The sequence below is a fragment of the Mauremys reevesii genome, linkage group 8 (assembly GCF_016161935.1).
Source record: "Mauremys reevesii isolate NIE-2019 linkage group 8, ASM1616193v1, whole genome shotgun sequence".
NCBI classification, from domain to species: Eukaryota; Metazoa; Chordata; order Testudines; family Geoemydidae; genus Mauremys; species Mauremys reevesii.
The window spans coordinates 75,418,087-75,445,150 of record NC_052630.1 but is presented as its reverse complement, the minus strand read 5'-3'; the positions used below and the strand labels follow the sequence as shown (position 1 = coordinate 75,445,150).

The 27,064-nt window shown below is 46.1% G+C and overlaps 1 protein-coding gene across 10 annotated transcripts in view; it reads right to left on the bottom strand.

Annotated features, from left to right (window-relative positions):
• BCAR3 (BCAR3 adaptor protein, NSP family member) overlaps positions 1 to 27,064 on the bottom strand; it is a 204,749-nt gene that overhangs the window by 3,023 nt on the left and 174,662 nt on the right. For all 10 annotated transcript variants that reach the window (XM_039485757.1, XM_039485756.1, XM_039485754.1 and 7 more), the window contains 7 exons: positions 19,459 to 19,587; positions 17,755 to 18,197; positions 15,616 to 15,716; positions 12,880 to 13,526; positions 7,648 to 7,763; positions 6,554 to 6,725; positions 5,147 to 5,258 (listed from right to left, as the gene is read on the bottom strand). In XM_039485757.1, the coding sequence (XP_039341691.1) occupies positions 5,147 to 5,258; positions 6,554 to 6,725; positions 7,648 to 7,763; positions 12,880 to 13,526; positions 15,616 to 15,716; positions 17,755 to 18,197; positions 19,459 to 19,587 (1,720 nt within the window). The remainder of the gene's footprint in view (positions 1 to 5,146; positions 5,259 to 6,553; positions 6,726 to 7,647; positions 7,764 to 12,879; positions 13,527 to 15,615; positions 15,717 to 17,754; positions 18,198 to 19,458; positions 19,588 to 27,064) is intronic.

Below are 27,064 nucleotides of genomic sequence, written 5' to 3'. Positions count from 1 at the left end.
CATTGCCTGTGAGCATGTGCACAGCCACCGAAGTCCTGATGCAGACAGGATTTACAAACCAGGCATCTCCTGCTCCTATTGGAATGTGGATGCAGCAGGCATGAGACTGAAGTGGGAGCAGCAGCAGCTACACCTGGCTAGGAGTTTATGGGGCTCTCAGCCTTCCCACAAGTAGACGCAGCAGCACCCCTGTGATCTGACAGGCCAGAAGAATTAGCTCAGGTGGGAGACCCTGATCCGCCTCCTTCCTTCTGCATGAAGATTGGTTCTTCTTCGAGTGATTGCTCCTATGCATTCCAGTTAGGTGTGCGCGCCGTGCGTGCACGGCATCTCGGAACTTTTTTACCCTAGCAACACCGGCGGGCTGGCTGGCGCCCCCTGGAGTGGCGCCGCTATGGCGCTACTTATATACCCCAGCCGGCCCGTCCGCTCCTCAGTTCCTTCTTACCGCCCGTGACGGCCAGTTGGAACTGTGGAGTGCTCTTCGTTCTCCACGACCCTAGCTTTCGCATCTGTTTTTGTATATAGTTAGTTTAGTAGTTAGTTTGATAGTTTCTTAGGTAGTTAGTTAGTACAGGAGTTCGCGGCCATGTTGGAGGAAGGGAGGAGGTCGTCTAGATCCTCCATCACAGCCGCCCTCGACGCTGCGGACTCAGGTGCGAGGACCTTGGCCTCCGGTGTCACGATGCGGCGTATCGCCTGACTGCAGTCTTCCACCCTGCCGCCGGAGGTCCAATATACGCTGCAGGACCTGCCATTTGATACAAAGGGGCTGTTCTCTGATAAGACGGATTCTCGAATCCAGACTTTGAAGGACGGCCGTATCGCGATACGTACGTTAGGCATGCATACGCCAGCGACGCAGCGCAGGCCATTCCGTCCACAGCCCTCCCGACCGGCCTACTAGTCCCGGTATCGACCTTACAACAGCCGACGTCCGGCCCAAAATTGCCGTCGTCCGTCCGGCAACCGCCTTTTGATGGGACGCTCGAGGACGGCCCATCACTCTCCCCACCGGATCCTTCCCCTTTATTTTACAACCGCCTTTCCCATTTCTTTTCGGCGTGGTCCCGATTAACATCAGACAACTGGGTGCTCCAAACAGTCCAGTCGAGATACCGCCTGCAATTTGTTTCGCCCCCACCTTCCCACCCACCCTCCCTGTCCCTCTTCAGGGACCCCTCTCACGAGCAAGTCCTCTTACAAGAGGTCCAGACTCTGTTGAGCGTGGGTGCCATAGAAGCAGTGCCTCAGGACAGACGGGGCAGGGGATTCTACTCCCGTTATTTCCTCATCCCCAAGACGAAAGGCGGGCTGCGTCCTATCCTGGACCTTCGCGAGCTGAACAAGTACCTGCTCAAGCCCAAGTTTCGCATGGTCACCCTGGGGACCATCATTCCCTCTCTGGATCCGGGAGACTGGTTTGCCGCCCTCGACATGAAGGACGCATACTTCCATGTCGCAATCTATTCTCCCCATCGTCGTTACCTTCGGTTTGTGGTCAACGACACTCACTACCAGTTCGCCGTGTTGCCGTTCGGACTGTCCACCGCCCCGAGGGTGTTTACCAAATGCATGGCGGTAGTCGCCGCAGCCCTCCGACGTCGTCAGATGCACGTTTACCCGTATCTCGACGACTGGCTGGTTCGAGGTCAGTCCCGGCAACTTGTGATGGACCAGATGTCAGAAATCATGTCTCTCTTTCATCGGCTCGGTCTTCTCATCAACACCGAGAAGTCCACTTTGATTCCGACACAGCGGGTGGAGTTCATCGGAGCGGTCCTCGACTCCACAGTGGCCAGAGCCTGTCTCCCTCGCGCTCGGCACCAGACGATGGTCTCCATCATCCGGGACCTCGTCGCCTTCCCTACCACGACGGTACGCTCCTGCCTCCGCCTCCTGGGCCACATGGCGTCGTGCACGTATGTCACCGAGTACACGCGGCTCCACCTTCGTCCGTTCCAGTCGTGGCTCGCGTCGGTGTACCGGCCACATCGAGACCCCATCGACATGGTGGTCACGGTCACCAGGACGACCCTCGAGTCTCTCAACTGGTGGCTCAACCCGGAGGTCATGTGTGCCGGAGTCCCGTTCCACCCGCCTCGCCCGTCCGTCACTCTGACCACGGATGCCTCAGCACTCGGTTGGGGGGCCCACCTGGGCGATCTCCACATGCAGGGCCAGTGGTCGGGCCAGGAGCTCGCCCTGCACATCAATGTTCGCGAGCTACGCGCCATCCGCCTGGCCTGTCGCACATTCTGCACCCACCTGCAAGGCCGTTGTGTGACAGTGTTCACGGACAACACCACCGTGATGTTCTACGTGAACAAGCAGGGCAGAGCCCGCTCCTCCCCCCATGCAAGGAAGCATCCTTTCTTCCGGGAGTGCAGAACACGCTGGCCAACCATCTCAGCAGGTCGTTCCTCTCCCACGAGTGGTCCCTCTGTCCAGATGTCGTCCACACAATCTTCCGGAGGTGGGGGTTTCCCCAAGTAGACCTATTCGCCTCCAGAGGGAACAGGAAGTGCCACCTGTTCTGCTCGTTCCAGGGTCGCTCGCCGGGCTCCCTGTCGGACGCCTTCCTGTATCCCTGGACGGATCGCCTCCTATACACCTTCCCTCCGTTCCCGCTCGTGCACCGAGTGCTCCTGAAGCTTCGGAGGGACAGAGCTCACGTCATTCTAATCGCGCCGGCCTGGCCGAGGCAGCACTGGTACACCCTGCTGCTCGAGCTCTCCGTTCGGGAACCCATCCCCCTCCCATTGTGGCCGGACCTCATCACCCAGGATTTCGGCAGGCTCCACCATCCGAACCTGCAGTCCTTCCATCTTACAGCTTGGTACCTGAGTGGCTGACCCACGCGGAGAGGGGCTGTTCTGCAGTGGTTCAACAGGTCCTGCTCGAGAGCAGAAAGCCTTCCACTCGCTCCACTTACCTAGCGAAGTGGAAGAGGTTTGCACTCTGGTGTGATCATCAAGGCTTTAATCCATTCCTGGTCCCGGTCCCTACCATCCTGGACTACCTCTGGCACCTTAAGGAGCAAGGTCTGGCGGTCTCCTCCTTGAGAGTTCATCTGGCAGCGGTATCAGCCTTCCTCCCCTCCGTGGAAGGTCGGTCCATCTTCTCGAACCAGATGGTTTCCCACTTCCTCAAAGGCCTGGACCGCTTGTACCCGCCGGTGCGGCGCCCGGCCCCGACCTGGGACTTGAATCTCGTCTTGGCCAAACTGATGGGTCCTCCGTTCGAGCCCTTAGCCACGTGCTCCCTGCTCTACCTCTCTTGGAAGACGGCCTTCCTCGTCGCCATTACATCAGCGAGACGAGTTTCTGAGCTCCGCGCTCTGACGGTTAACCCACCATACACTGTCTTTCATGGGGACAAGGTGCAGCTTCGCCCTCATCCGGCCTTCCTCCCGAAGGTAGTGTCAGCTTTCCATCTCAACCAGGAGATCTTCCTCCCGGTGTTCTTCCCAAAGCCACATGCCTCGCCTCGGGAACAACAGCTGCATACCCTCGACGTCCGCAGAGCGCTCGCTTTCTACATCGAGCGGACGAAGCCCTTCCGGCGTTCGCCCCAGCTGTTTGTCGCGGTTGCCGACCGCATGAAGGGAGAGCCGATATCCTCCCAACGGATTTCCTCCTGGGTCACTGCGTGTATCCGGACCTGCTACGAGCTGGCTCGCGTACCACCAGGCCGTGTCACTGCACACTCGACGAGGGCGCACGCCTCATCTGTTGCCTTCCTGGCCAATGTCCCGATCCAGGACATCTGTCGAGCGGCCACCTGGTCTTCGGTCCACACCTTCGCCTCCCATTACGCGTTGGTGCAGCAGTCTCGAGACGACGCAGCCTTCGGCTCCGCGGTGCTATATTCCGCCACATCTCACTCCGACCCCACCGCCTAGGTAAGGCTTGGGAATCACCTAACTGGAATGCATAGGAGCAATCACTCGAAGAAGAAAAGACGGTTACTCACCTGTGTTCTTCGAGATGTGTTGCTCCTATCCATTCCAGACCCGCCCTCCTTCCCCACTGTCGGAGTAGCCAGCAAGAAGGAACTGAGGAGCGGACGGGCCGGCTGGGGTATATAACTAGCGCCATAGCGGCGCCACTCCAGGGGGCGCCAGCCGGCCCGCCGGTGTTGCTAGGGTAAAAAAGTTCCGAGATGCCGTGCACGCGCGGCGCGCACACCTAACTGGAATGGATAGGAGCAACACATCTCGAAGAACAACAGTTACTACAGGTGAGTAACCGTCTTTTTCTGCTGCTGCTTCCCTCTCCCCTCCAGGATGCAGAGTGAGTACAGGTATGGCTACATTGCAATCAGAAGTGCGACTACGGCTCCTATAGACATACCTGAGCTAGCTTTGATCTAGCTACCTTGACTGGCAATAGCAGTGAAGCTGCAGGTGACAACAGGCTGGCTGCTCTCATATATATCCTGGGTCCCCAGTGGGCTTGTAGAGCTAGCTTGGGTGTGTCCACACAGGCTGCAGTCTCACTTCTGACTGCAGTGTAGACGCACCCTCATAGGAGTCAGCCATGCCACAGCTCTTCCTCCTTTGCAGGGGAAAGGGAGGCTCTTCACAGATTTGCAGAAGGGCCTTGTCAGTTCCCCTGCCCTTCTCGCACTCGATAGTGGGTGTGGGGAGGGGAGATGCTGGGAGCACAAGGGATGTTATACACACTGCACACATACACTTTTGTTTGGCTAGCTATGGACTTACTTGCAGATGTGGACTCCTCTGATTTATTCATCGCTGTGCTGTGTTCCGTCACACACAATGATGCAGAGACACTTCAGCGCATGAGGACACATAGCCACCAGAATGAGTGAAATGTCCCTTCTGTACTGATCTACTATCCTCACCAGGCTTTTCTAAGGCAGTCGTACAGCCTACCTCTTCTGTGCTGTGAGAGTTTAAGGCATTCACAAACTAGTGGGGGTAGGACTATGCTGAACTGACTCCATTTCTGTCTATGTCCATTATTACAGTAATGGAGAGGGGAAGCAAGTTAAAGGCAATTCAGACTGAAAATCTGTCATTTGCAGTGAAGGACTTAGTGAAGTTCCCTTAATGAAAACAAATGTGGTGAAGGCCAGTGTCACACAAGTCTGGCTGCAATCCCACATGCTACACACTCACCTCTTCCTTCATGCAGAGCTTTGCTGAATGGCTTCAACTGCTTTTCATATGTAATGGCAGTTTGGGTGTAGTGGCGCCGTAAAGTGATCCATGTTTGTTCTAACCTTGCGATCTGTTCAATGCAACAAAGAGAGTCCTATTTTCATTTCGCAACTATTCGTATGTAAAGCAACTATGCTGCTTCTGGCAGGCACCAGAGGGTTAATTTGGATTGGTCTGAATCATAATAATATGATACCATCTTTTGTTTAAGCTTATGCAACAATTTGCCTCTTCCACTGGATCCTGACATTAATAAGTAATAATACCTTGATACAACTTAATACCACTGAATAAAACAGCCTAGTATTTAAGCAAAATAATTGTGTGTTCCTTGGGGAAAAAGCCACAACCCAATGTTCTGTTCCCATGAAGTGGCCCTTTATGGTCATCTAGGACAAGTTTCAAATCACCACAGGCCAAGATACAGCTAACAAATTCCTCACTCAAAAATTAAGGCAGCATTCCTGGTGCCACACCTGGCAATCTCTCCTTGCAACTACTGTATCACTTTCCTTGTGTTGTAGTAAACTTTCAGCCAAACATACAGCTGATGCAACAACAGCATGTTTCTCTGATGAGTGATTTTAAAAGGGCCCTAAACTTAGTTTTAATGTCGGGGGGGAAAACATCAAATTTTTTTCACAGGATTGACAAATAAATAATTGCTGTACCATTGCACACAAAAAATGCACATTTCTTTGTTTACAGGCCAGCTATTCTAAATACTCCGTGTTTCTAAAGCTGTTATTCAAGATTAGATATAAGAACTGTCTCCCAACTGGCATGTGTGAGTGGAGAATTTTGTTTAGATAAATGTTACTAGCTGAATTCAGATAACATCCATTCTTTTGGTATTTAGCATTTCTCTTTTTTACTACTGGTTGCTCAACATTCTCTCATCAAAGTGTTAATCTCAAAAGGTCATCTATACCCTGCAGGATCATAAAAAAAGCTTTCACCAAAGAGCATAATAAAGATACATTCAAAAGAGGCAAATTTCTGTAACTGCAAAAAATAGTAGTTTGTTTCATAACAAATTTTTTTTAATAGTACAGAAGAAATGTCTTGATGCTATCATACCCGCCTTGCTTTAAACTAAACAGACCTTTGTTCTATAAAGCAAAGTTTTCTTCTAATGCTGGCATTGAAGGGAATGAGATTGTTACAATTAAAAGCTTTGTAAGTTCATAATGGCTAAACATATCTTAGCTCTTATGACCATCTGTCTGTCTACATGGCGATGGGCATTCTATAATGCCCATTCCTGTCATCTCTAAGCACTTGTCTAAGGGCTTTAAAATGTTGAAAAAAATTAACTAACGAAAATTAAACTCTTTGAATACCATAAAGGGAACATTATTTTACCTGTGGCATTTCAAGTGCTTTCATGACAGCAGAGAATGCGTACAAATCCCCCAGGGGGTCCTTTAATTCCACTGCTACCTGGATGATCCTGTTTAACGTTGCAGCCCTCTCGTCTACGTTTCCTGTGCAGCCCAAAATATCCACAGCTATTCCGATTGCCATGGTGTTGTGTCTAGAGAGAAGCAAGTCAGTGATGTCTAGAGTAAACTAGTGAAATAAGATGTGATCAAATAAAGGCAATACTTAAAAGACCTTAATGTCCCTAGGCAGGGTTAAATGTTTGCTACTGACAATGCTGCTGTTACATGGAGCTCAGTGACAATAGTACACTTATATGATATAGACCGACTATATATTGGAGGCTTCAGGGTAGCAGATCTGCCCTTATGTTACTGCACATCTGCAATGGGGTGTCCACCCCACACAGGGCCTGAAGGGATAAGGTGGCTAGATAAGCCAATTAGCCACTTCAGCCGCACCTAGCAGAAGAGCCAGGGATTAATGAGAAGAGGCTCCGCTGGACAGGAACAGGTGGGGCCTGTATTAAGCCCAAGAGCGAAGAGCAGCAAGGGGAGTAGTTTGTAGTCACTGCCTGGGAGAAGGGAGGCGTGGTTGGGGCAAAGAGAGAGGTACCTGCAGTTACTCCCTGGGAGGAGGGAGTTTGGGCTGGTAAACTCGGGGAAGGGGGAGAGCCAGAGAGCTGGGAAAGGCTCAGGGGAAAAGCAGCAAGGAGTAGGACAGGGCAGACCTTGAAGAGAGGGCCCCAGAGCTGGAACCTGGAGCAGAGGGCGGGCTCAGGTTCCCCTACCAGAATCAGACCCTTACTAGCTGTTTTTCCCCGCCAAGCTCTTCCTCCATGGAGTTGCCTGATGATCTCTGGGAGTGCTCCTAAGCACAAAGCTATGCAATATCTCCATGTCCCAATAAATTACCTCTCAGTGGATTTCAACCTAGTATACAAGAATACTGTAAAGTGTTTATTGGGGAAGGAAGGTGTTTCTACCTGGAGATATAAGACACGCCAATACCAACTACAGACTGATACTCTAGCCAAGTGTCCCAGGAGTGAAACACAATGTAACAAGAATGGATACCTTTCAATTATGTCCAAGCGCAGTTGGTGTCCATAGGGCAATGTAATGAGCTCCAAACCTGATCTCACTCCCATCCTCCTCCTCATCTCTTCAGAGACCTCTAGTATCCTAGCAACCTGTCAAGCGCAAAAGTTCTCACACACTGATCCAGGAAGTTGACTTATTTAAGGAAAGGAGGAGTTTGATTCACTCGTGGTGTTACTCTAACTTGCTGTACAGCTAGAACACTAATATAAAGCCATTTAAAAATACCCCGTTAAACAGAAACATGCTGAGTACATTACACACAAGGAGGTTTTGTGCAGAACTTAGAAATGCTTTCCTTTAGTGAGTCAAGTATATGAAAACAAATAAGAATTATGGCCAAGAAATAAGGACTAATTCTTTGATCTGGTTTTTAAAAAACAACAACAGAAAATAAGCATCATCATAAGGAGATTTTCTTCCAGAGAAGAGAGCCAAACCCACAACAGATCTGATCAAGCACTCGACCAAAAGCAGATCCCCACACATCAACAAAAGCACAGAGTGGTCTTGTGGCTTGATCTTTGCTCTGACACTAATGCGCTGTGGCCAAGATACTTAACCTCTTTGCCTCACTTTCCTCATCTGTAAAAATACTGTAACAGTGCTGTTTCTTCACTCCACAGGGCTGTTGTGAGGATGAATTAATGTACACAAAGCATTCTGAATTTGGAAAGGACTACGTGAGTGCTCCATGTTTGACAATAATTCATACAAAAAAGCCCTCTATTTTCCCTCCGCACTGCATTAGTCCTCGCCTTTCAAATACAGGATGATTATTTGCAATTTGCTACATCTATAACAACTATTGATCTGTATGAATCTTAATAATGTTCATATTATCTAATGAGTATTGTTTTAATGTTCATATGCTGACAAATTTCTAATGTAATCGGCCTTTCTATCACCATAGCATCTAAATGCCGACCTTTGTCTGCAGGACTGGATTAAGTCAATATGGAGCTCTAGGCACACCATGACACTGGGTTCCCAGTGGCTTTGCCCCCCTGGACGATCCCCATTCCCTCCCAGAGGGACAGTAGTGTTGGCACAGGGCCTCATGGAGAGGCCAGGGTTAATCTGCTTGGGTGAATGGATCAGACCCACTGCTCATCTCCTCCTGCCATACATAGTTCCCTACTTGAGTGGAGCTAGTATGTGCCACCAGAGCACTAGGGCTGGGAGTTAATAGCCCATTGATATGAATGGGACAGTTTCTCCTCTCACAGCTATTGTTCCAGGCTTTCTGCAGACAAGCAGGCCTGGTCTACACTCGGGGGGGAGGATCGATCTAAGATACACAACTTCAGCTATGAGAATAGCGTAGCTGAAGTTGACGTATCTTAGATCGACTTACCTCCCGTCCTCACGGTGCAGGATCAACGGCCATGGCTCCCCCGTCGACTCCACTTCTGCCTCTCGCCCTGGAGGAGTTCCAGAGTCGACGGGAGCACGTTCGGGGATCGATTTATTGTGTCTAGATGAGACATGAGAAATCGATCCCCGATAGATCGATCTCTACCCACCAATCTGGCGGGTAGTGTGGATGTACCCGCAGACATCACTACCTCAGTTACACCTGGTCAATGTTTGAGTGTTCCTTCGCAATTCTGAGGGCTACAAACTTTATTTTTTAAATGAAAGCTAAGATTCTGATGTAAACAGACTTCAGGAGCTTGGGCCCTACACACAAATCTACAGTGTGCAGGCTTTAATCTGGCCCTGTTTGTATGCAAAGCTGTTGTAATACTTTAGAATTCTGTGGTACCAATAGTATATAACCAATTCGAAACAGATGGCAATCATTCAATCCCAGCAGCACAGGCAGGGAACAGGCTGTCATTTCAGGTTGCATCTAAATTAGTCCGATGGTCACAGGATCGGGGGGAAAAGCAAGACTGAAAGAGAATCCATAGGCACTTTGAAAGGGTCAAACTGAGTGAAGCACAATGTAGCCATCAGAAAGAAGCATCTCCAGCCACATTTGCTACAGGTATTTTAATGTTCCGTTATGGAAGCAGAGGTCTTAATTAAGTTTGCTAGGCTAATTACAGCAGCTAAGATTTCCTACTAAACTAGGGTACATCTAAGGGAATTACTTCAGTCAACACACACTTTTGCTATTAGATTGAAAGCCATTATCTATGGTAGAAGGAGAAAAGGTACTAGATAAGTTAGATTGCGCTGGGCTTTCAAAAAAATAAGGGCTAGAGAAGTGTGATTATTACTTGTCTAAAGAGGCTTAGAAAACGTGACCTATGAGGAAAGTTTGAAAAACTGGACATGTTCAGTCTTGAGAAAAGAAGATTGAGGGGGACCTGAGAAGTCTTCAAATATGTTAGGGGCTGTTATAAAGAGGACTGTGAACAATTGTTCTCCATGTCCACTGAAGGTAGGACAAGAAGTAATGGGCTTAATCTGCATTAACTGAGATTTAGGTTAGCTATTAGGAGAAACTGTCTAACTATAAGGGTAGTTAAGCTCCGGAATAGTTTTCCAAGGGAGGTTGTGGAATCCCCACCACTATAGATTTTTAAGTTGGACAAACACTGTCAGGGATGGTCTAGGTTTAGTAGTTCCTGCCTGATGAGGTCCCTTTTAGTCCCATACTTTTATGATTCTAGGACTGTAAGGTAGCCAAATCCTGGCATTTCTTCTGGAAGGGCGGTGCAGAGGTGTAGCTGCTAAGTGGAGGTTCCCTGAGCCATTCTGTGTATGAGGGACAGATGGGCTCAGGAGGGCCTGGGGGGCACATTTAGAAGCAGCCAGTGCCACTGCCTCAGAAAGAAACAGTGTATGCTACTTCAACACCTCCTGGTGGATGCCAGCAGGTAGTCAGGGTGGGTGTGCTAACCACACCCCCTACCTGGCTAATCATGCATAGTAAGCATACTAGCATTGGGGGAGTACTCGCAGTACCATTTTGTTGGGGAAACTGGCATAACCTGGTTCTTTCTACCTTAAGTGTGATATCCATGTTAGGCAGGTTCACCTGTCATTACTCAATACACCTGAAATCACTGCTGCACCATTTGTTCATTTTTCTGACTGACAGTAGTCACATGTCCCATTCACCAACCTGACTCCTAAATGAGTCTTGGAGAAACTGTGCAGTTCTCCATGTAAGTTATTAGAAACCACAGGGTGGGAGAAAAAGCCCTTGCTAGGGCACTGAGCACACAAATCTTTTTAAAAAACTGACCAACTCTTCTAAACCTCATGCTCAGTGAGTAGCAGATGAGACAAATGCTGTACCTTTATGAGGCAAGTTTTACAGCAAACATTGGAGAGAAGAGTTTGTTTTGAGTTATAACAAAATGATAGTCACAGCATTATCCATTTCTGCCTCAGGAGGAGCCATTGCCCCTCTCTGGATATTAGGCAGGTGATGTAAATTTCTTTAACATATTAGAAACAATATCACTTCTCACTAATATAGTTCCCAAATGACTGACTGAATTAACTGATGCACTGATTTCACCTATATAGCCTCAGGTGAGTGCACAAATATGCCATTAGGAAATCACTACAATGCACCATCTCTTTGGCTTCCAGTGCACTTTTTACAGGAAGTGCCCTCCTAACGAGAAGCAGCAGAGCTGGAAAGGCCTTTCCATTCTTTCTGCAGTGGGCTGGCTGGTGCTACCATTATTTAGAATCGATCAATAACTATTCAATTCTAATGACCATATAATAGATTGTATAGAGAGTTTAAAGGAGTGTAATGGAGCTGATGGCAGTAAGAAGGAAACGCTATTTGAAACTGTGCACATGTAATACTAACAGATCCTGGTCGTTGGCCAGTGGGATCCAACCCGGAGCCTCTGGAGCTTAGTGCATGAGCCTTTATCACATGAGCTAAAAACCAACTGCCTCTTAGCTAAGGCTGTAGGGCAGACTCATTAATTGCTCTCTAAGTGGTCTTAGTGCTACTAGATGGGACAGAACACCACACCCAGAAGAGGTGTGGGTTACACACAGATCATGTCATTTGCATCATAAGCATTGCAATTATGACATACCCTAACTCCCCTGGATTTCATTATCATAGAATCATAGACTATCAGGGTTGGAAGGGACCTCAGAAGGTCATCTAGTCCAACCCCCTGCTCAAAGCAGGACCAATCCCCAGACAGTTTTTTACCCCCGCTCCCTAAGTGGCCCCCCTCAAGGATTGAACTGACAACCCTGGGTTTAGCAGGTCAATGCTAGACCCAGTGCTACTGATTTCAATGGGAATTGGGTGCCTAACTACCTTTGAGGATCTGGAACCAGATTCACACCGAAGGAGTGTGAGACATGCCACTGTCTCTCTCAAATACTGTGTTTCTAATGGGTACAGCACTCACAACCATCCACTTCAAATGACTGAGAATTCAAATGGGTTTCATGTTCCCTTTAAATAAAATCATTATCCTGTAAAAAGGGCTGTCTGTACTTGAATTTCTCTCTTCCTTTTTCCATGTTGCCGATTCCAGAATCACTGCTCAAAGATTTGCCAGTATAACCAAACCTGCCTCCTTGTAAAAATATCTGCATGCTTCTGATGCTTACCAAGGTGTGCAACTAGGGGATACAAGTGGCATGCGAGGAGAGAACTGCATCTAGAGGCTCTGCAGCCACCTTTCACTACCTCTCATTCTGTCAAGGCCCAAAGACCCAACCAAGGGTTAGAAGAGCAGTATTCAGACAGGAAGCTAAAACAGATTGTATTCTATTCAGGTTCTTATCTCATGCCCACCATTTTGGTATCTGAGTGCCTTCCAGTAACATGAGCAATGTGTGCTGTTCTCTCTCTCTGATATGGAATTCATTCCTTCGGAATAAATACCATTTTTCCTAATCTCAGTTTCATGATTCAGCATTTCTGCTATAAATAAATCTATAACAAATAAAGAGAACATCAAATTTGTCTGGAATGGAGGGAAATATAGGTCTAAAATTAGGGACAACTAAGAGGGATTTTTGGTCCAGAGACAAATTTGTAATCATTCCTTCGAGGCTAAAAACTCTTCTCCAACCCTACCCCTTGATAAATCCCTGCAAGTCCCCCAAGTAAATACATACATTACCTTAGTCCCAGATCTCGCCTTTAATTCTTTCAAATCTCTTTTTTTAAAAAGCTTAATCTGGCAGGGTATCCAGTGACCTGCCGAAAAGTTACTTCCCTTTACAATTATTAAACCAAATAATAATTAAAAAAATTACCTTGCAGTCCATTCTAAGCATATGCCGGGCAATAATCTTTGGATTACTGTTGGTGAATAGCTCCTTAACTCTTTTTAACATTGGTGTTTCCAGTGGCTTGTTTTCAGGAGGGAGGAGTTTGGATTCAAAATCATTTGGTTTAAAACTGGAGACTGTCTCAAGAACAGGTGCTACAAACATGCTGCCCTCTTCAGTCATCTCAGTCCAAGCTGCTAATGGATCCATTGAGCTCTGTAAGGCATCATCTTCATGGATCAGAGAACTTGTTTCAGAGTTCCTGAATGAGAGCAATCCATTCTCTTTAGCTATCAGATGCTCCACGTAGCTGCTTTTCGGAGACAGAGATTGCTGTATTGCTCCACAGTCTATGGAAGTGGCAGGGTTTAATTCACAGTAGTGTGTCTCTGAACTGTGACAAGCTAAAGGAGACTGAGGTTGCCTCAGCAAGGGCACTTTGTTGGGTTTAGGTGGAGGCTTGGGATAGAGCTGGCTGTCTGATCCTCTAAGAGCTTCTCCTACTGGCGACTCGGAAGCGACCCTCTGAACTACTGTGGGGCTTAGAGTAGGTTCACTGCCTGTTCTAAATGCAGGGGAATTTGAACACGGGCTTGTATCTACTTCAGGTAGCTGAGATGGATGCCTCGAACCTGTAGGTGAAGAACAGAATCATTTTTATGATGTAATAATAGCATCTAAGGCAATACTACATATAATCCCGAGATAGACTTTATAGTTCTTTTTTTTGTTGCTGTTGTTGTTTACTGGGGGAAGTGTTTCAGATCATGTAAATTCTTCATTCTGTCAAACACTGTTTAAGACGTATATTTTAAGAGATGAGCTACCAAGCAAATTCTCCTCACAAAATCCCAACTACAGAGAGCAGCTGGGCTGTAATGTCACCCTATGGTAACACTGACAATAACCCACATCCCACAGCACACAAAGGCTGTACAGTCAGAGCTGGAAACTCCTGGCTTGGAATAGGAGTGAGTTTGTAACTTGATCTGCCAAATAAAAATGGAATCTTATAGCTGCACCACACAAGGCCTGTGAGTCATTTTTAAGAATGACAAGTTTTGAAATGAAAGAAAAACTTCCTTAAAGTGGAGTCTGGGCACGTAGTGAGGTATGAAAAGAATGAACTTCAGGGATTCTAATTATGTATCCCTAGAAGACAGTTGACTCAACTGTGGGGGAACGTGTGTGCACTGTAATATTTACACACTAGGCCCCATCCTGCAGTTAGCACACAGGCAAACATCCCTTTGACATCAAATGAGGGCTGGCAGATTCTTAAGACAGAAGTTCCCAAACTGTGGCCCACAGAGCACTTGCTGGTTGTCTGCAGAGAGCTACTGATCACATCATGCTGCTCTTACTTCTCATTACCAGCTGCTGCATTGCATTAAAGACCTCCAGACTGTAAGGTCTCCAGAGGAGGGACTGTCTCCTACTATATGTCTGTATGGTGTCTAGGGGCCTTGCTCCTGATTGGAGCCTCTGGCCACCATCATAATATAAATCACACATGAAACACTTTCCTGATTTTACTTTTCAGGGTAATTGCAATAGTTACTACATAATGTTGTTGCAATCATGAATGGGAGGAAGGCCATTCATCCGATTTGCAAATGGGAGGGAAGGCAGTTTGTGCAATTATGTCTGGGAGTACGGTGGAAGGAGAGATGCTCATGACTAGACAATCTCTCTATTAAGGTGTGGGCCACACCACAGAAATGTTTGAGAACTCCTGCCTTTAGAAATCAGTTTAAAATCCACAACACCCATTTTATTTTATTTTTCAAACAGATTTAGTGCTCTAGAAAAGTTCAAGATTGACAGCCTTGGAAACCAAAGGCCAGAATTTATCCAAAGGGCTACTCACAACCTCAGTGCAAGCTTCCTCACACAGTGCTCCTGTTTGGCATATAAGGGGGTTCCCTTACAATTTTCCTCTCTGGGTGTAGCTTGGAGAGTGTGGGGTGGGTGAGGAGGGGAAGGTAAGCAAAATTTCTCTGGCAATTGTGCAAGTATGGTAATGCAAATGAAACTGATCACATTCTTGTAAATTTCATACTGCTGCCTCCCAGGAAAGTTACATGGGACAGCCACAGCAGAATTGTGATATAAGCAGAGAGAGGAAGATCAAAGGAGGATAAGAGGAATAGAGTGTACAGCTGCCCCACTTCCTCTTCCCCAACCACCAGCAGTAACAAGTGGTGGAAAATAGCAGACTACTGATTCTGCATTAGCTGCATTACCTGAGTAATAGCAGCAAAAGGTACAAAATTGCATCAGGTTTACCGAAGCTGCTCAAGAAGCTATGGGCAGGATGGTATCAGTGAAACTGTTGAGAGTCTTGTAAAACTCTAAGGTTGAGATGGTAACACTGCCAAGAAATGGACCTATAGTGCCAATCATAATAATCATTTTTCTGATGTGTAAACCTGATCACTAGGGTGCCATACCAAGCTGATAGGTGCCTTCGAAATAGAGTACTTGGTCGAGTAACTATAATGAGCCTAACAACTCCATTTCCATGGGCCACTGAACAGTCATCAGATGCTAACTGTATTCAGTACCCTCCCACCTGAGACCGTGAATTTCATGTGGGCTCCAGTCTCTCAAAATCTCTAGCATATTAAAATGTAACCTGAAGACAGGATAGAGGGCTGACTGCCTGCTGGCATGCATCTTCTAAGGAGTTATTAGAAATCTGCCTACAGACAGACATACCTATTGGCAGGTAGCTTTCTGACTGGTGAGCCTTTAGGGGGAATCTTTTCTCCTGGACGTGATCCAAACTAGCTGGCTGGCTACCACTTTTTTCTTTGTTTCTGAGGGGGGAAAAAAGCCAACACAACAATATATCATTAAAGAGCAGTAGGACACTTAATATACAGACCCAATTTTCAGTTGTGCCAGAACTAAGGGAAGTCCTCAGCTTCCCACTTACAAAAGCTTAAAGGGTCCCTTATGCTGCCAGAGCAGCCCAAAGGGGCCTTATGGCTCTGAGCATTCAGTACTGAGAGGTATTGCTTTGTGCAACATGGTAATAGGTCTGCAATCATACAACTTGGCAGGGCAGAAATTAATGCTTTATTCTCAACCTTTTGCATGCTGTGAAACCCTCTTACAGCAGAGGAAAGATTTGTGACTCCTTTTCTCCGAGACATAAAGAAAGGGAGGAGGATTGTGTCCCCTGGTTGGAGTGTGTGTCACAACCCTCAGGTTAAGAACCCATTCCCTAACACAGTGATACTCAGACCTCGGTGGTTCAGGAGCCAAATTATCAATCAACAAAAGAGCCACAGTAGTTTGAATTATTTGTTTCATTTACTATAGAACTATATATTCAGATTTAAACAATATGACGGGAGAAATATTTAGTTTATTCTCACAGCAAAATGACTGACCAAGTATTATTATTGTTTTATCAACTTCAATTGGTTAATAACATAGTAAAAGCATCCTGATTAGTTAATAATTAAATCATGCCACTGTTTTAATATCACGTGCCGCAAACAGCTGCAGGAGACACATTAAAGAGCCTCTCACGGTTCGCGAGCCTCAGTCTGAGTATCACTGCACTAACAGAAAAGAAAGCAGCCCTTCCATTTCTGCCCTGGTTCAGCCACAGGAGAGTAATTAAGGACATGATTTGGTTGATGCTCCCAGGAAAATCAGATGCAGAATAGTTATTTACAGGCTTTGGATGAACGACTTGTTCAGCCAACATTCAGTTTTCATAAAAGGCATTAACAGCGTCTACCGACTGCATTTCTAAGTTCAAGAACAGACACCATTAGCAGCCCAACCCCACTGCTGCACTGACACCTCTGCATCAGTCTGAAGTCCCACTGACTTCGCTGCGACACCTCATGGGCTAGCCCCTCCTCCCCCAGAGTCCCATTCAAGTCAGGTGGCTCCATAGAGGCATAGGGGTCCAGCTGAGTAGATCAGATTCCAGGATCCAGGCGAGAATCTCAGACAATGATTTGGAATTTTTATAGTCAGAAGGTTGCTAGAGCAGTTTGGTTCCCTCTTTGTTGGCATGCTAAGACTTTTTCAATACAACACCTGAATTGGGCAGTAATGAAGAACTACAATCCATCGGCTGTCTCCTTCCAAACAGTCAGCTTTACTAGTGCACTTTATTTTAGTCCATCTCACTTTCTTTTTTTAACTATCTTAACCCACTGGTGGCATTTTCTTCACAGCAGCAAAAGAAAAAGGGCTCAACTTGAGAGTAACAACAAACCTTTTACTTTTTTTAATCTTCAATTTAAGTTTAGCATTTTTATTATTTCTAAGCTACTGCACCATTATTGTATTTACAGAGACTAGTCCAATTTCACTCACTCTGGTTTGACACCATTGACTTCGGTGGCGAGGCTCCTGATTCACACCAGTGTGAGTGAAAGGAACCAGCGCTGCAGAGCCCAAACACCATCTCGCTGAGGAAACGGATCTCACTGCAAAAACCCCAAATCATGTTTTTTCAAAATCTGATTACACCATTCATCTAGCTTGTTAGAATATCTGTACTTAGCTGGGCTGCTGCCATATTCAAATGGCATCAGTAATCTCTGTGCTTTACATTAATATAATTGAAGACAGTTACCTTAAAGCTCTTTATTACAGCTGTTAGTCCTCTATAGCCTGAGCCAAAGCTCACTGGAGTCAGTGGGAGTCTTTTTACTGACTTCACTGGGCTTTGGATCAGGCCCTTAAAAATGAGTTATTAAAGGAGATTGTGAGGCCTGATTCTTTCCCCTTGAAAGTAGGAGGACAAAACTCCCATTGACTTCAGTGGGAGCAGGATTGGGTTCTTAACTCCCCTTTATGGAAGATGGTGGAACAAGAGAAAAGTACCTTAAAAGATTTCCTTTGGTTAAGCTGTGCTCCTGGGACTGCACGCCATATATACTGAGGCTCAGCCTTTTTGCAGTCTCTGTTTTTCCTTCAGTGATATTGCATTCTCTTTGTCGAGCTGGAGATACTCCGTACTTTTCCTCTAGACACCTCAGTGGCACGGTCCTGTTGACAGGCTGAAAAATAATTGCTCCACTCTGCTTTGATATTGGCCTGCGATTCCCCACATAACATCTCACTAACCCAGGGATGCTGTCGAAACTTTCAAGTTCGAACTGATACTGAACGCGGCAGTAGGCTTCATTGAGTCTGAGGACTGTTCTGTGGATTTTGAAATGTTGAGAGATGTTTTTCCACTGACAGGTAAGAACAAAGTTTCCAGGACTGGAGAGAGAATCCCTAATCAGGAAATCTCCATCTCTCTGAACTAGGCTTTCTGCCACCTTAGAGAGAAAACATACAAAACAAAAACCCCACATTCAGAGTTAGAAGGGGAATACTCAGCCTGGGCTAGTATCACATCACTAGAGTCCTGTTATTTAATCCTAAATGTAGGGCCCAATTCTGGCTGCTCTGTGAGCACCGGTTTAAAACCAGAAAAGACAGGATGGAGGAAAAGCGTGGGGCAGAATGTTGCCCTCTCTAATTCGAGCTCCTTCTAAAATCCAGAGGCCCTTTCACAGACTTTCTACAAGAGGAGTCTGTGAGGACCTTCTAGGACAGGGCCAGAGAATGAGGTTCACATGTTTGTGTGCATACTTCCCCAATTTGTCAAAAGAAACTCATCTGCGAAGGGGAATTAAGTTACTCAGAATACTGGAGTACATAACACAACTTTTGATATCACACACACACACACACACATACACACTTTTAGAGGACATTGTTGCAGGCAACCAGAATTTGTCTTTTAGTTATTACTTCCAGTTACTTCAAGAGAGACAAAGAGCTATTCTTAAAATGGGTTTCACATATTCTTCTCTGTTTTGCAGTATGCACATAAAAGCTGAAAAAACCCTGCTTCTTTCTGAACCAAGCTGGTCCTTCCCACTTGACAAACATTAATTTTCAAACCACAGAGCTGCCTGCTTCTGACTGCTCTCCCTGATTTTCAGCATCTGCTGATGGCCCCAGGAAAGCTCATAACTGCAAGAACAGTGTTTGCCAGGTGCATGTTGATGATGAGCCAGCAGGGGGAGCCCGTGATGTTTTTGGTGTAGAAGACCAAAATAAAAAGATAGCGACTCCAAATAACTATTAATTATTAGTACTACTGTTACTACTAGTATGCTCTTTTATAATTTCAAACTCAAGACAGATAGAAGATAGGAACATTTTTCCAATTCTGGATAATCATACTAATTTAAATTCAGGCCAGCAGCTGAACAACAATTTTTAGGGGACAGAGTGTAGCTCTTGTCTATAGCACAGAGGAGTATTCTTACCTTTCCTCATTGGATGATTTTTTTTGTTTGTTAAAGTATAAGAAACAATGGATTTCTTCCCTCAGTCTCATTTCTCACCAAGGCATATTAAGTAAACAATATCAGACACCGCTCTTCTCTCACACTGGAAGGCATTCTGTTTCTATTGAATTGGTGACCTCATGCAGACTGTATGAGACACTCCAGTGTTGACCTGTCTGTGTCTGTATATGAAATCCCACAGCTTTATCTGTGAAGGGAAGACCCAGGAGGGACATACCTGCCGAGGAATGCGTCCATGGTACCAAGCATGGCTACGTAAGTCTTCGCTGCTCAACAGCAGCTCTTCCTCTAACTCTTTCTTCAGTTTTTCCGGGGTGTTATCCATAACCTGCCTCTCCTTAGAAAACTGCAATAAAGATTAAAAGGTTTGACTCTGCCAGGGTTAGTGATTAACATTTTATATCACTCAAAACTTTCATCCCATATGTCACACACTCTGCAATAGCCACTGGAACCCAGGTGCTACCTTTAAAAAGCTGACTTGCCTTTGATCTCTAATCTGTATTTACAAAAACTAGTGTCAGGTGAGAAGGTGCGTAATGACTACACACTGTACTGAGTGCATAATAAATGGCCCATCTGTGCATCAAGAGATAACATGCACCTACTGAGCCACTTCAGTAATTGCATCTGACCAGTAAGAATTCCATGGACGATAAGCAGCAGAGATGGGTCCAAAACCGCCACCCCAAGATTTTGGAGTTTAATTCAGGTCTGAACTTTGTTCTTTTGCCCCATTCTCAGAAAGAATATCCTAAACTACCAGGGCGGATACAGAGCGCACAATTCAGTATTTACGCTGCATGTGAAATATCTGCCTTATTAAAGGCAATTTTCCCTTCAAACACTTAATTCTAAGTAGAAGTACAGACTCATTGAACCCTGCATCTTCAGGCAATTCTCCTTATTCCTTCCTGAAGAGAGCAAAAATCTTAATTCCCATTAGGGCATCCCCCTACAATGTGTAAGGTCTTCTGGGGGATTCTTCCACCTCTGTAATATATCAACCATAAGATCTTCTGTGGGATTTCTCCCCCTTTCAGCAAGCACAGGATATTCAGGGGATTGCCATGTCCCTCTATTCCCAAATGATGTACCACTTCCATATGGGGTCCTTAGTCCTTCTCTGTGACTAGGGTGACCAGATGCCCCAATAAAATTGGGATTGTCCCGATATTTAACCCTTTGTCCCGCATCCCAATCGATGTATGATCAGGACCCCATTTGTCCCGATATTCAGATAAGGAGGTGAGCGGGAGGGGTGAGTAGGCGAGTGGTGGGAAGGGGAGTGAAGAGGCCAGCGGCGGGTGGGGGGGGTGAGGAGGCGAGTGGCGAGCCGGGGGTGGGGTGGAGGAGGCAAGTGGTGAACCAGCGGCGAGCCAGCGGCAAAGGGAGGTGTGAGGCCAGCGGCAAGCCAGCGACGGGCGGGAGGGGCGAAGAGGCAAGCGGCAAGCCAGTGGCGGTGGGGGTGAGGAGGCGAGCCGCGAGCCAGTGGGGGCGGGGGGAAGTGAGGAGGCGAGCGGCAAGCCACGGTGGGTGGTGAGGCGGCGAGCGGCGAGCCAGGGTGTGTGTGTGTGTGTGTGAGGCGAGCGGCAAGCCAGCGGCAGGTCGGCGGGGGTAGCGGAGGAGTGAGGTGGCAAGCGGGGAGCCAGCAGCAGGTGGGGGGGGGCTAGCGGGGGAGTGAGGAGGTAAGTGGCAAGCGAACAGTGAGCTGGGGTTCTCGGGGCAGGCATGGGGGTTCTGGCAGGGGAGTGAGGAGGTGTTGAGCGGTGGGTCGGGGACTGAAGAGGGACACAGCAAGCCGGTGGCAGGCCGGGGGATGAGGAAGGGTGCAGTGACAGGGGGGCTGAGAGGGGAGGTGGTGGGACCTGGGGCACAGTGGGGGCAGAGCCTGGGAGGAGCGGGGCTGGACTGTGGCCGAGGCCGACGGCACCCCAATGTGTCCTGATATTTTACTGTTGTGATCTGGTCACCCTAAGTGTGACTTTGGTGATCCATGAAGGCTGTGGCTTCTTCTCCAGAGAAACAATAAGGATACTGTTGTCCAATTTTTCATAAGTTCTCAAAGGGAGAAGTTCTTTGGACATTCTAACTTTCTCCAAAAGGCCTGTGATTTAAACCCTACATTTGATGTTGCTGAAATTCCTACAAAAAGCCCCAGATGTTCAACTATCAAATATTTTAATGGGATTCAGTTATTTGTGGAAGCCAACATGATGCTTCATTGATCCTGGAGAGAGAGATATGTTACCTCCAAAAGAAAAAAAAGCCAGGGCTAAAGTGACACAGAATGTCATGCCCCTGGTAGGAGGTAGGTTACCATGAAACAATAACCACAGAAATTCCTGCCCCCCATGGCCATACCTTTTTGTTTGTTTGTTTGTTTTAAAAAGTTATTTGGATGGGATCCAAGGCCCCCGGAGTCCTTTCCCAGGACATTTTGATTGAATGGTACAGTTTATGCATTGTTTATAAAAAGACTGGAGAACACTGCTGTTCACCCACTGATCACAGTCTCTCTATGAACACTGTGCTCTTTAGAGTTTCCATCCTTGCATCCTTTCAGCATATAATGGAGAGCAGATGTTGTGTGTTTTGCGCATTCATCAACAAACCTTGGTGCAGTCTGGAATAGACCAAGTTACAACCATTTGTTAGAGAGCATATTCGTGATGGAAAAATGTCAGGCGAGGTGAGCGTTCCACTGCCCACATCATTTAAACAGATTCATTCTAAGATGAATTTTCTTCCTATCTCTTCCAAGGAAAAACTATGTGCCTCTTTAGACAATCAATAGTTGAAGGTTTAGTTTATACAGTTGAGGTCAATGAAGCACTATAGTAGCACTTTACACCCCCATGCAATTTTGTTTGTCAGCCATGTTACCATGCTGTTTACACAGGTAAACGTGGTTAACAGGGATCCTCGTGTTGTGCAAGAAGGGACAAGTCCTGCTCTTTTTCCTGCAGCCAGGAAGCCATTCTGCTTCAGGGATCGGGCAGGATCGGGGGTTGGGTGTATATCCTATACAGGGAGCTCCCTGCATAGCAGCATGCAGTGATGGGAGGGCACAGAAGGCCACAGCTTGGGTGCTGAAAGAATCATGCAAATGGCTGCGACAAGGACTCTTGCCGTTGAAGTAGAGGAGTCTCCACAAATCAGCTCCCTGATTGCTTTGCAGCCTGTAGGGGAGAGGATTTGTAGTCTCCCCATCCCACACAATACCTCTGTTTGGTGCCTGGCTCAGCTAATTGGGCCAAGCACTCGGTGTAAGATTCCTCCCACATGCACTGCATAATTTAGAAAAACGTGGGCATAGATATAAACAACAGGCCAAGCCATCCCTCCCTGCAGTAAAGCAGAGTAAATGAACATTGCATCGGGGATCTTCAGGGGGTGGGGTGGATTGAGCTGTCCTTCCTGCGGCTGTGGAGCACTAACCAAGCCACTTTTGCAGCTGCTACTTCAGCCCTCCACAGCTGTTTCACTCTCCCATGTGGTGCATGGGAGTTTCTGCGCATGAGTGGGTATCCAGAGTCACAGGACTCAGCTCCAGCACCCTCATCACATAGCTGCCCAGTGATCTTTAAATACAAGGGAAAGTGTGAAAGATTAAAAATATTATCCTACAGTAAATGGGTTAAACTAAATGAGATACAATTATAGCACTTGTATGGACTAAAGAGGTGAACTGTTGCATCTGCATGACAACTGCATGCCAATTATATCTTTGCAGTTACGTAGGGAAGTTAGTGTACAAATTAATTAACGGAGTTAGCTGCCCAATTCCCATTTTAAGTGATTAGACGTTGGGCACTTAAATTCCCATAGGCACTTTTTAAAATACTAGCCCAAATCAAAATAACTCAGTGCACAAATGTAATTCTAAATATCTTGTATATACATCTACTGTATTAGATGGAACACATTTATCAGACAGTGTTTCTGTAGTGTACTTGTTCATGGATTGTAGCTCCTAAATGAAGAGTTTTGATGCAATCTATTGCTTCCTGAAAATTTTCTGGATATAAAAAAGCAATAGTTCTATTATTAATCAAGAGTCACTCTAGAAAGGAGCCACTGAGCTATCCCTCCCCCCTAGAAAGGAGCGCATTTCAGTGATAGGTGACGCTATTACTATATAATGGAATATGACTTTGTGACATGCCACAGGACCAATCAGGATGAAAGATGCCAGACCTTCAGCTCAAGAGTGAATTTCACTCATAGTGAACAATGCTGACAACTAGCTTTTATCTTACAAATGGAGGCTGCGTTATCTACCACAGCTGTTCCAATCAGGATACAGGAATATATTTAATATAACACAGGAAATAAATAGTGGGTAACAGGATTATTCACTAAATTTAAAATGAAAGTAATGGAACAGTGTGCTCAGCAAGTTACTTCTAGCATCATCATAAGAAAAAGATTTCTTATGAAAGGAATCCAACTTAACCAAATAGTTAAAATTCACGATCAGCCTTTTAAACTCTCAACAAACTGGAACCTAGAATAGACTGTAAACTCTTCAGGGGAGGGACTGAGTTTTCCTATGCATCTGTACAGCACCTACCACAACAGGGGCAGCCTACGGACAGTACTACCACTCGCCCAAATCTATTTATAGAACTATGGTGTTTGTACTTAGAGAGCAGCAGCAAATAAACCATATTTTTAGACTCATTTTTCTTTATTTTTTTTTTTTTTTTGTAAATTGAGCAGCTTTTGTCTTAATTTTGGGTCTTGGACAGAGACAAACACTGTCAGCAGTTATCTAATAACAACAAACAATAAAGAGGTTTGAATGGAGCGCTGCTTCTATCATGCATTTGCAGAGAGATGGAGTGGGTGATAAAAGTCTTTTCATCCTCTAAATACGATCCTATTATTCCAACCCGTGTTGTGACATAACTCACTTGGGCAGAGAAACAAGGAAGCCTGCAGCTCAGTTTCCTCAGGATCTCCAAGCGGTAACAACAACTCCTTCATATGCAGCCCTGATACTGCAACGAGAACCATGTAGGCAAATCCCTGTGCCTGCACAGAGCCACTTTGACTTCATTAATCCACAGGGCCTGCCCAAGAGATTCCCTCAGTGGTTAATTCCACAGGCTTGTTTTGATACAGTATGTGATTTCACATTTCAAAGGCAAATATAATCATAGAATCATAGAATTCAAGATCAGAAGGGACCATTATGATCATCTAGTCTGACCTCCTGCAAGATGCAGGCCACATAAGCCGATCCACCCACTCCTTAGCAAGTGAACCCTGCCCCATGCTTCGGAGGAAGGCGAAAAACCTCCAGGGCCATAGCCAATCTTCCCTGGAGGAAAATTCCTTCCCGACCCCAAATATGGCGGTCAGCTGAACCCCGAGCATGCGGGCAAGACTCTCCAGCCAAACCCTCTGGAAAAGGTTACATCATACCAGGCACATAATTGACCTATTGACTAAGCCCGTTATCCTATCATACCATCCTCCATAAACTTATCTAGCTTAATCTTAAAGTCGTGGAGGTCCTTCGCCCCCACTGTTTCCCTCGGTAGACTGTTCCAGTATTGCACTCCCCTGATGGTTAGAAACCTTCGTCTAATTTCAAGCCTGAATTTCCTGACTGACAGTTTATATCCGTTCGTCCTCGTGTCCACATTAGCACTGAGCTGAAATAATTCTTCTCCTTCCTGGTATTTATCCCTCTGATATATTTAAAGAGTGTAATCATATCTCCTCTCATCCTTCTTTTGGTTAAGGAAAACAAACCGAGCTCCTCAAGTCTCCTTTCATACGAAGGCCTTCCATTCCTCGGATCATTCTAGTGGCCCTTCTTTGTACCTGTTCTAGTTTGAATTCATCCTTCTTAAACATGGGAGACCAAAACTGCACACAATACTCCAAATGAGGTCTCACCAGCGCCTTATATAACGGGACTAGCACCTCCTTATCCCTACTAGAAATACCTCGCCTAATGCAACCCAAGACCGCATTAGCTTTTTTAAAGCCACATCACATTGCCTACTCATAGTCATCTTGCGATCAACCAGGACTCCTAGGTCCTTCTCCTCCTCCGTTACTTCCAACTGGTGCGTCCCCAGCTTATAACTAAAGTTCTTGTTAGACATCCCTAAATGCATAACCTTACACTTCTCACTATTGAATTTCATCCTGTTACTAATACTCCAGTTTACAAGGTCATCTAAATCTCCTGGAGAATATCCCGATCCTCTTCCGAATTGACAATACCCCCCAACTTGGTGTCATCCGCAAACTTTATCAGCCCACTCCTACTCTTGGTTCCCAGGTCAGCAATAAATAGATTGAATAAAATCGGACCCAAAACCGAGCCTTGAGGAACTCCACTGGTAACCCCCCTCCAACCGGACAGTTCCCCCTTCAATACTACCCTCGGCAGTCTCCCTTTAACCAGCTCCTTATCCACCTCTGGATTTTCACTTCGATCCCCATCTTTTCCAATTTAACCAGTAATTCTTCATACGGTACCGTATCAAACGCCTTACTGAAATCCAGATATATGAGATCCACCGCATTTCCCTTGTCTAAAAAATCTGTTACTCTCTCAAAGAAGGAGATCAAGTTGGTTTGGCACGATCTACCTTTCATAAATCCATGCTGTAATCTATCCCAGTTGCCATCGGCCTCATGCTCCGGAACCACTCTCTCTTTTAAGATTTTTCCATGACTTTGCATACTACAGATGTTAGACTAACAGGCCTATAATTCCCGGGTCACTTTTTTCCCCTTCTTGAATATAGGAACTACATTAGCTAATCTCCAGTCAGTCGGTACAATCCCGAATTTAGGGATTTATTAAAGATTATCGCTAACGGCTAGCAATATCCCTCGCCAATTCCCTTAATATTCTAGGATGAAGATTATCCGGGCCCCCCGATTTACTTCCGTTAAGCTGTTCCAGTTTGGCTTCTACCTCAGCTACCGTAATGTCTACCCCCATATCTTCATTCCCATCGGTCCCTCTATCACTATTCCTTAGCCCTTCATTAGCCTCATTAAAGACCGAGGCAAAGTATTCGTTCAGATATTGTGCCATTCCAAGATTATCCCTAATCTCCACTCCATTTAAAGTTTTAAGCGGTCCCACTTCTTCTTTCTTGGTTTTCTTCCTATTTATATGGCTAAAAAACCGTTTGCTATTGGTTTTAATCCAATTCGCTAGATCCATCTCCACTCGTCGCTTTGCCTTTCTCACAGCTTCCCTGCACCCTCTGACCTCAATAAGGTAGGTTTCCTTGCTGATCCCTCCCATTTTCCACTCCTGGTACGCTTTCTGCTTTTTCTTAATGACCCCTCTAAGACGCTTGCTCATCCAGCTCGGTCTAAAACTGCTACCTATGAGCCGTTTCCCCTTTCTCGGGATACATGCCTCTGACAACTCCTGCAACTTCAACTTGAAGTAACCCCAGGCGTCATCTGCCCTTAGATCCCTAAATATGTTAGCCCAGTCCACTTCCCTAACTAGTCGCCTTAATTTAGTAAAATTAGCCCTTTTGAAATCATACACCCTAGTCTCAGATGCACTATTGATTATCCTCCCATTTATTTGGAAACGAATTAGCTCATGATCACTCGAGCCAAGGTTGTCCCCTACAACAATGTCCTCAACAAGGTCCTCGTTACTCACCAAAATCAAATCTAAAATGGCATCCCCCCTTGTCGGTTCAGCAACCACTTGATGAAGGAATTCATTAGCTATCACGTCTAGGAAAAGCTGAGCCCTATTATTATTACTAGCATTTGTTTCCCAATCTATATCTGGGAAGTTAAAGTCCCCCATGATCAAG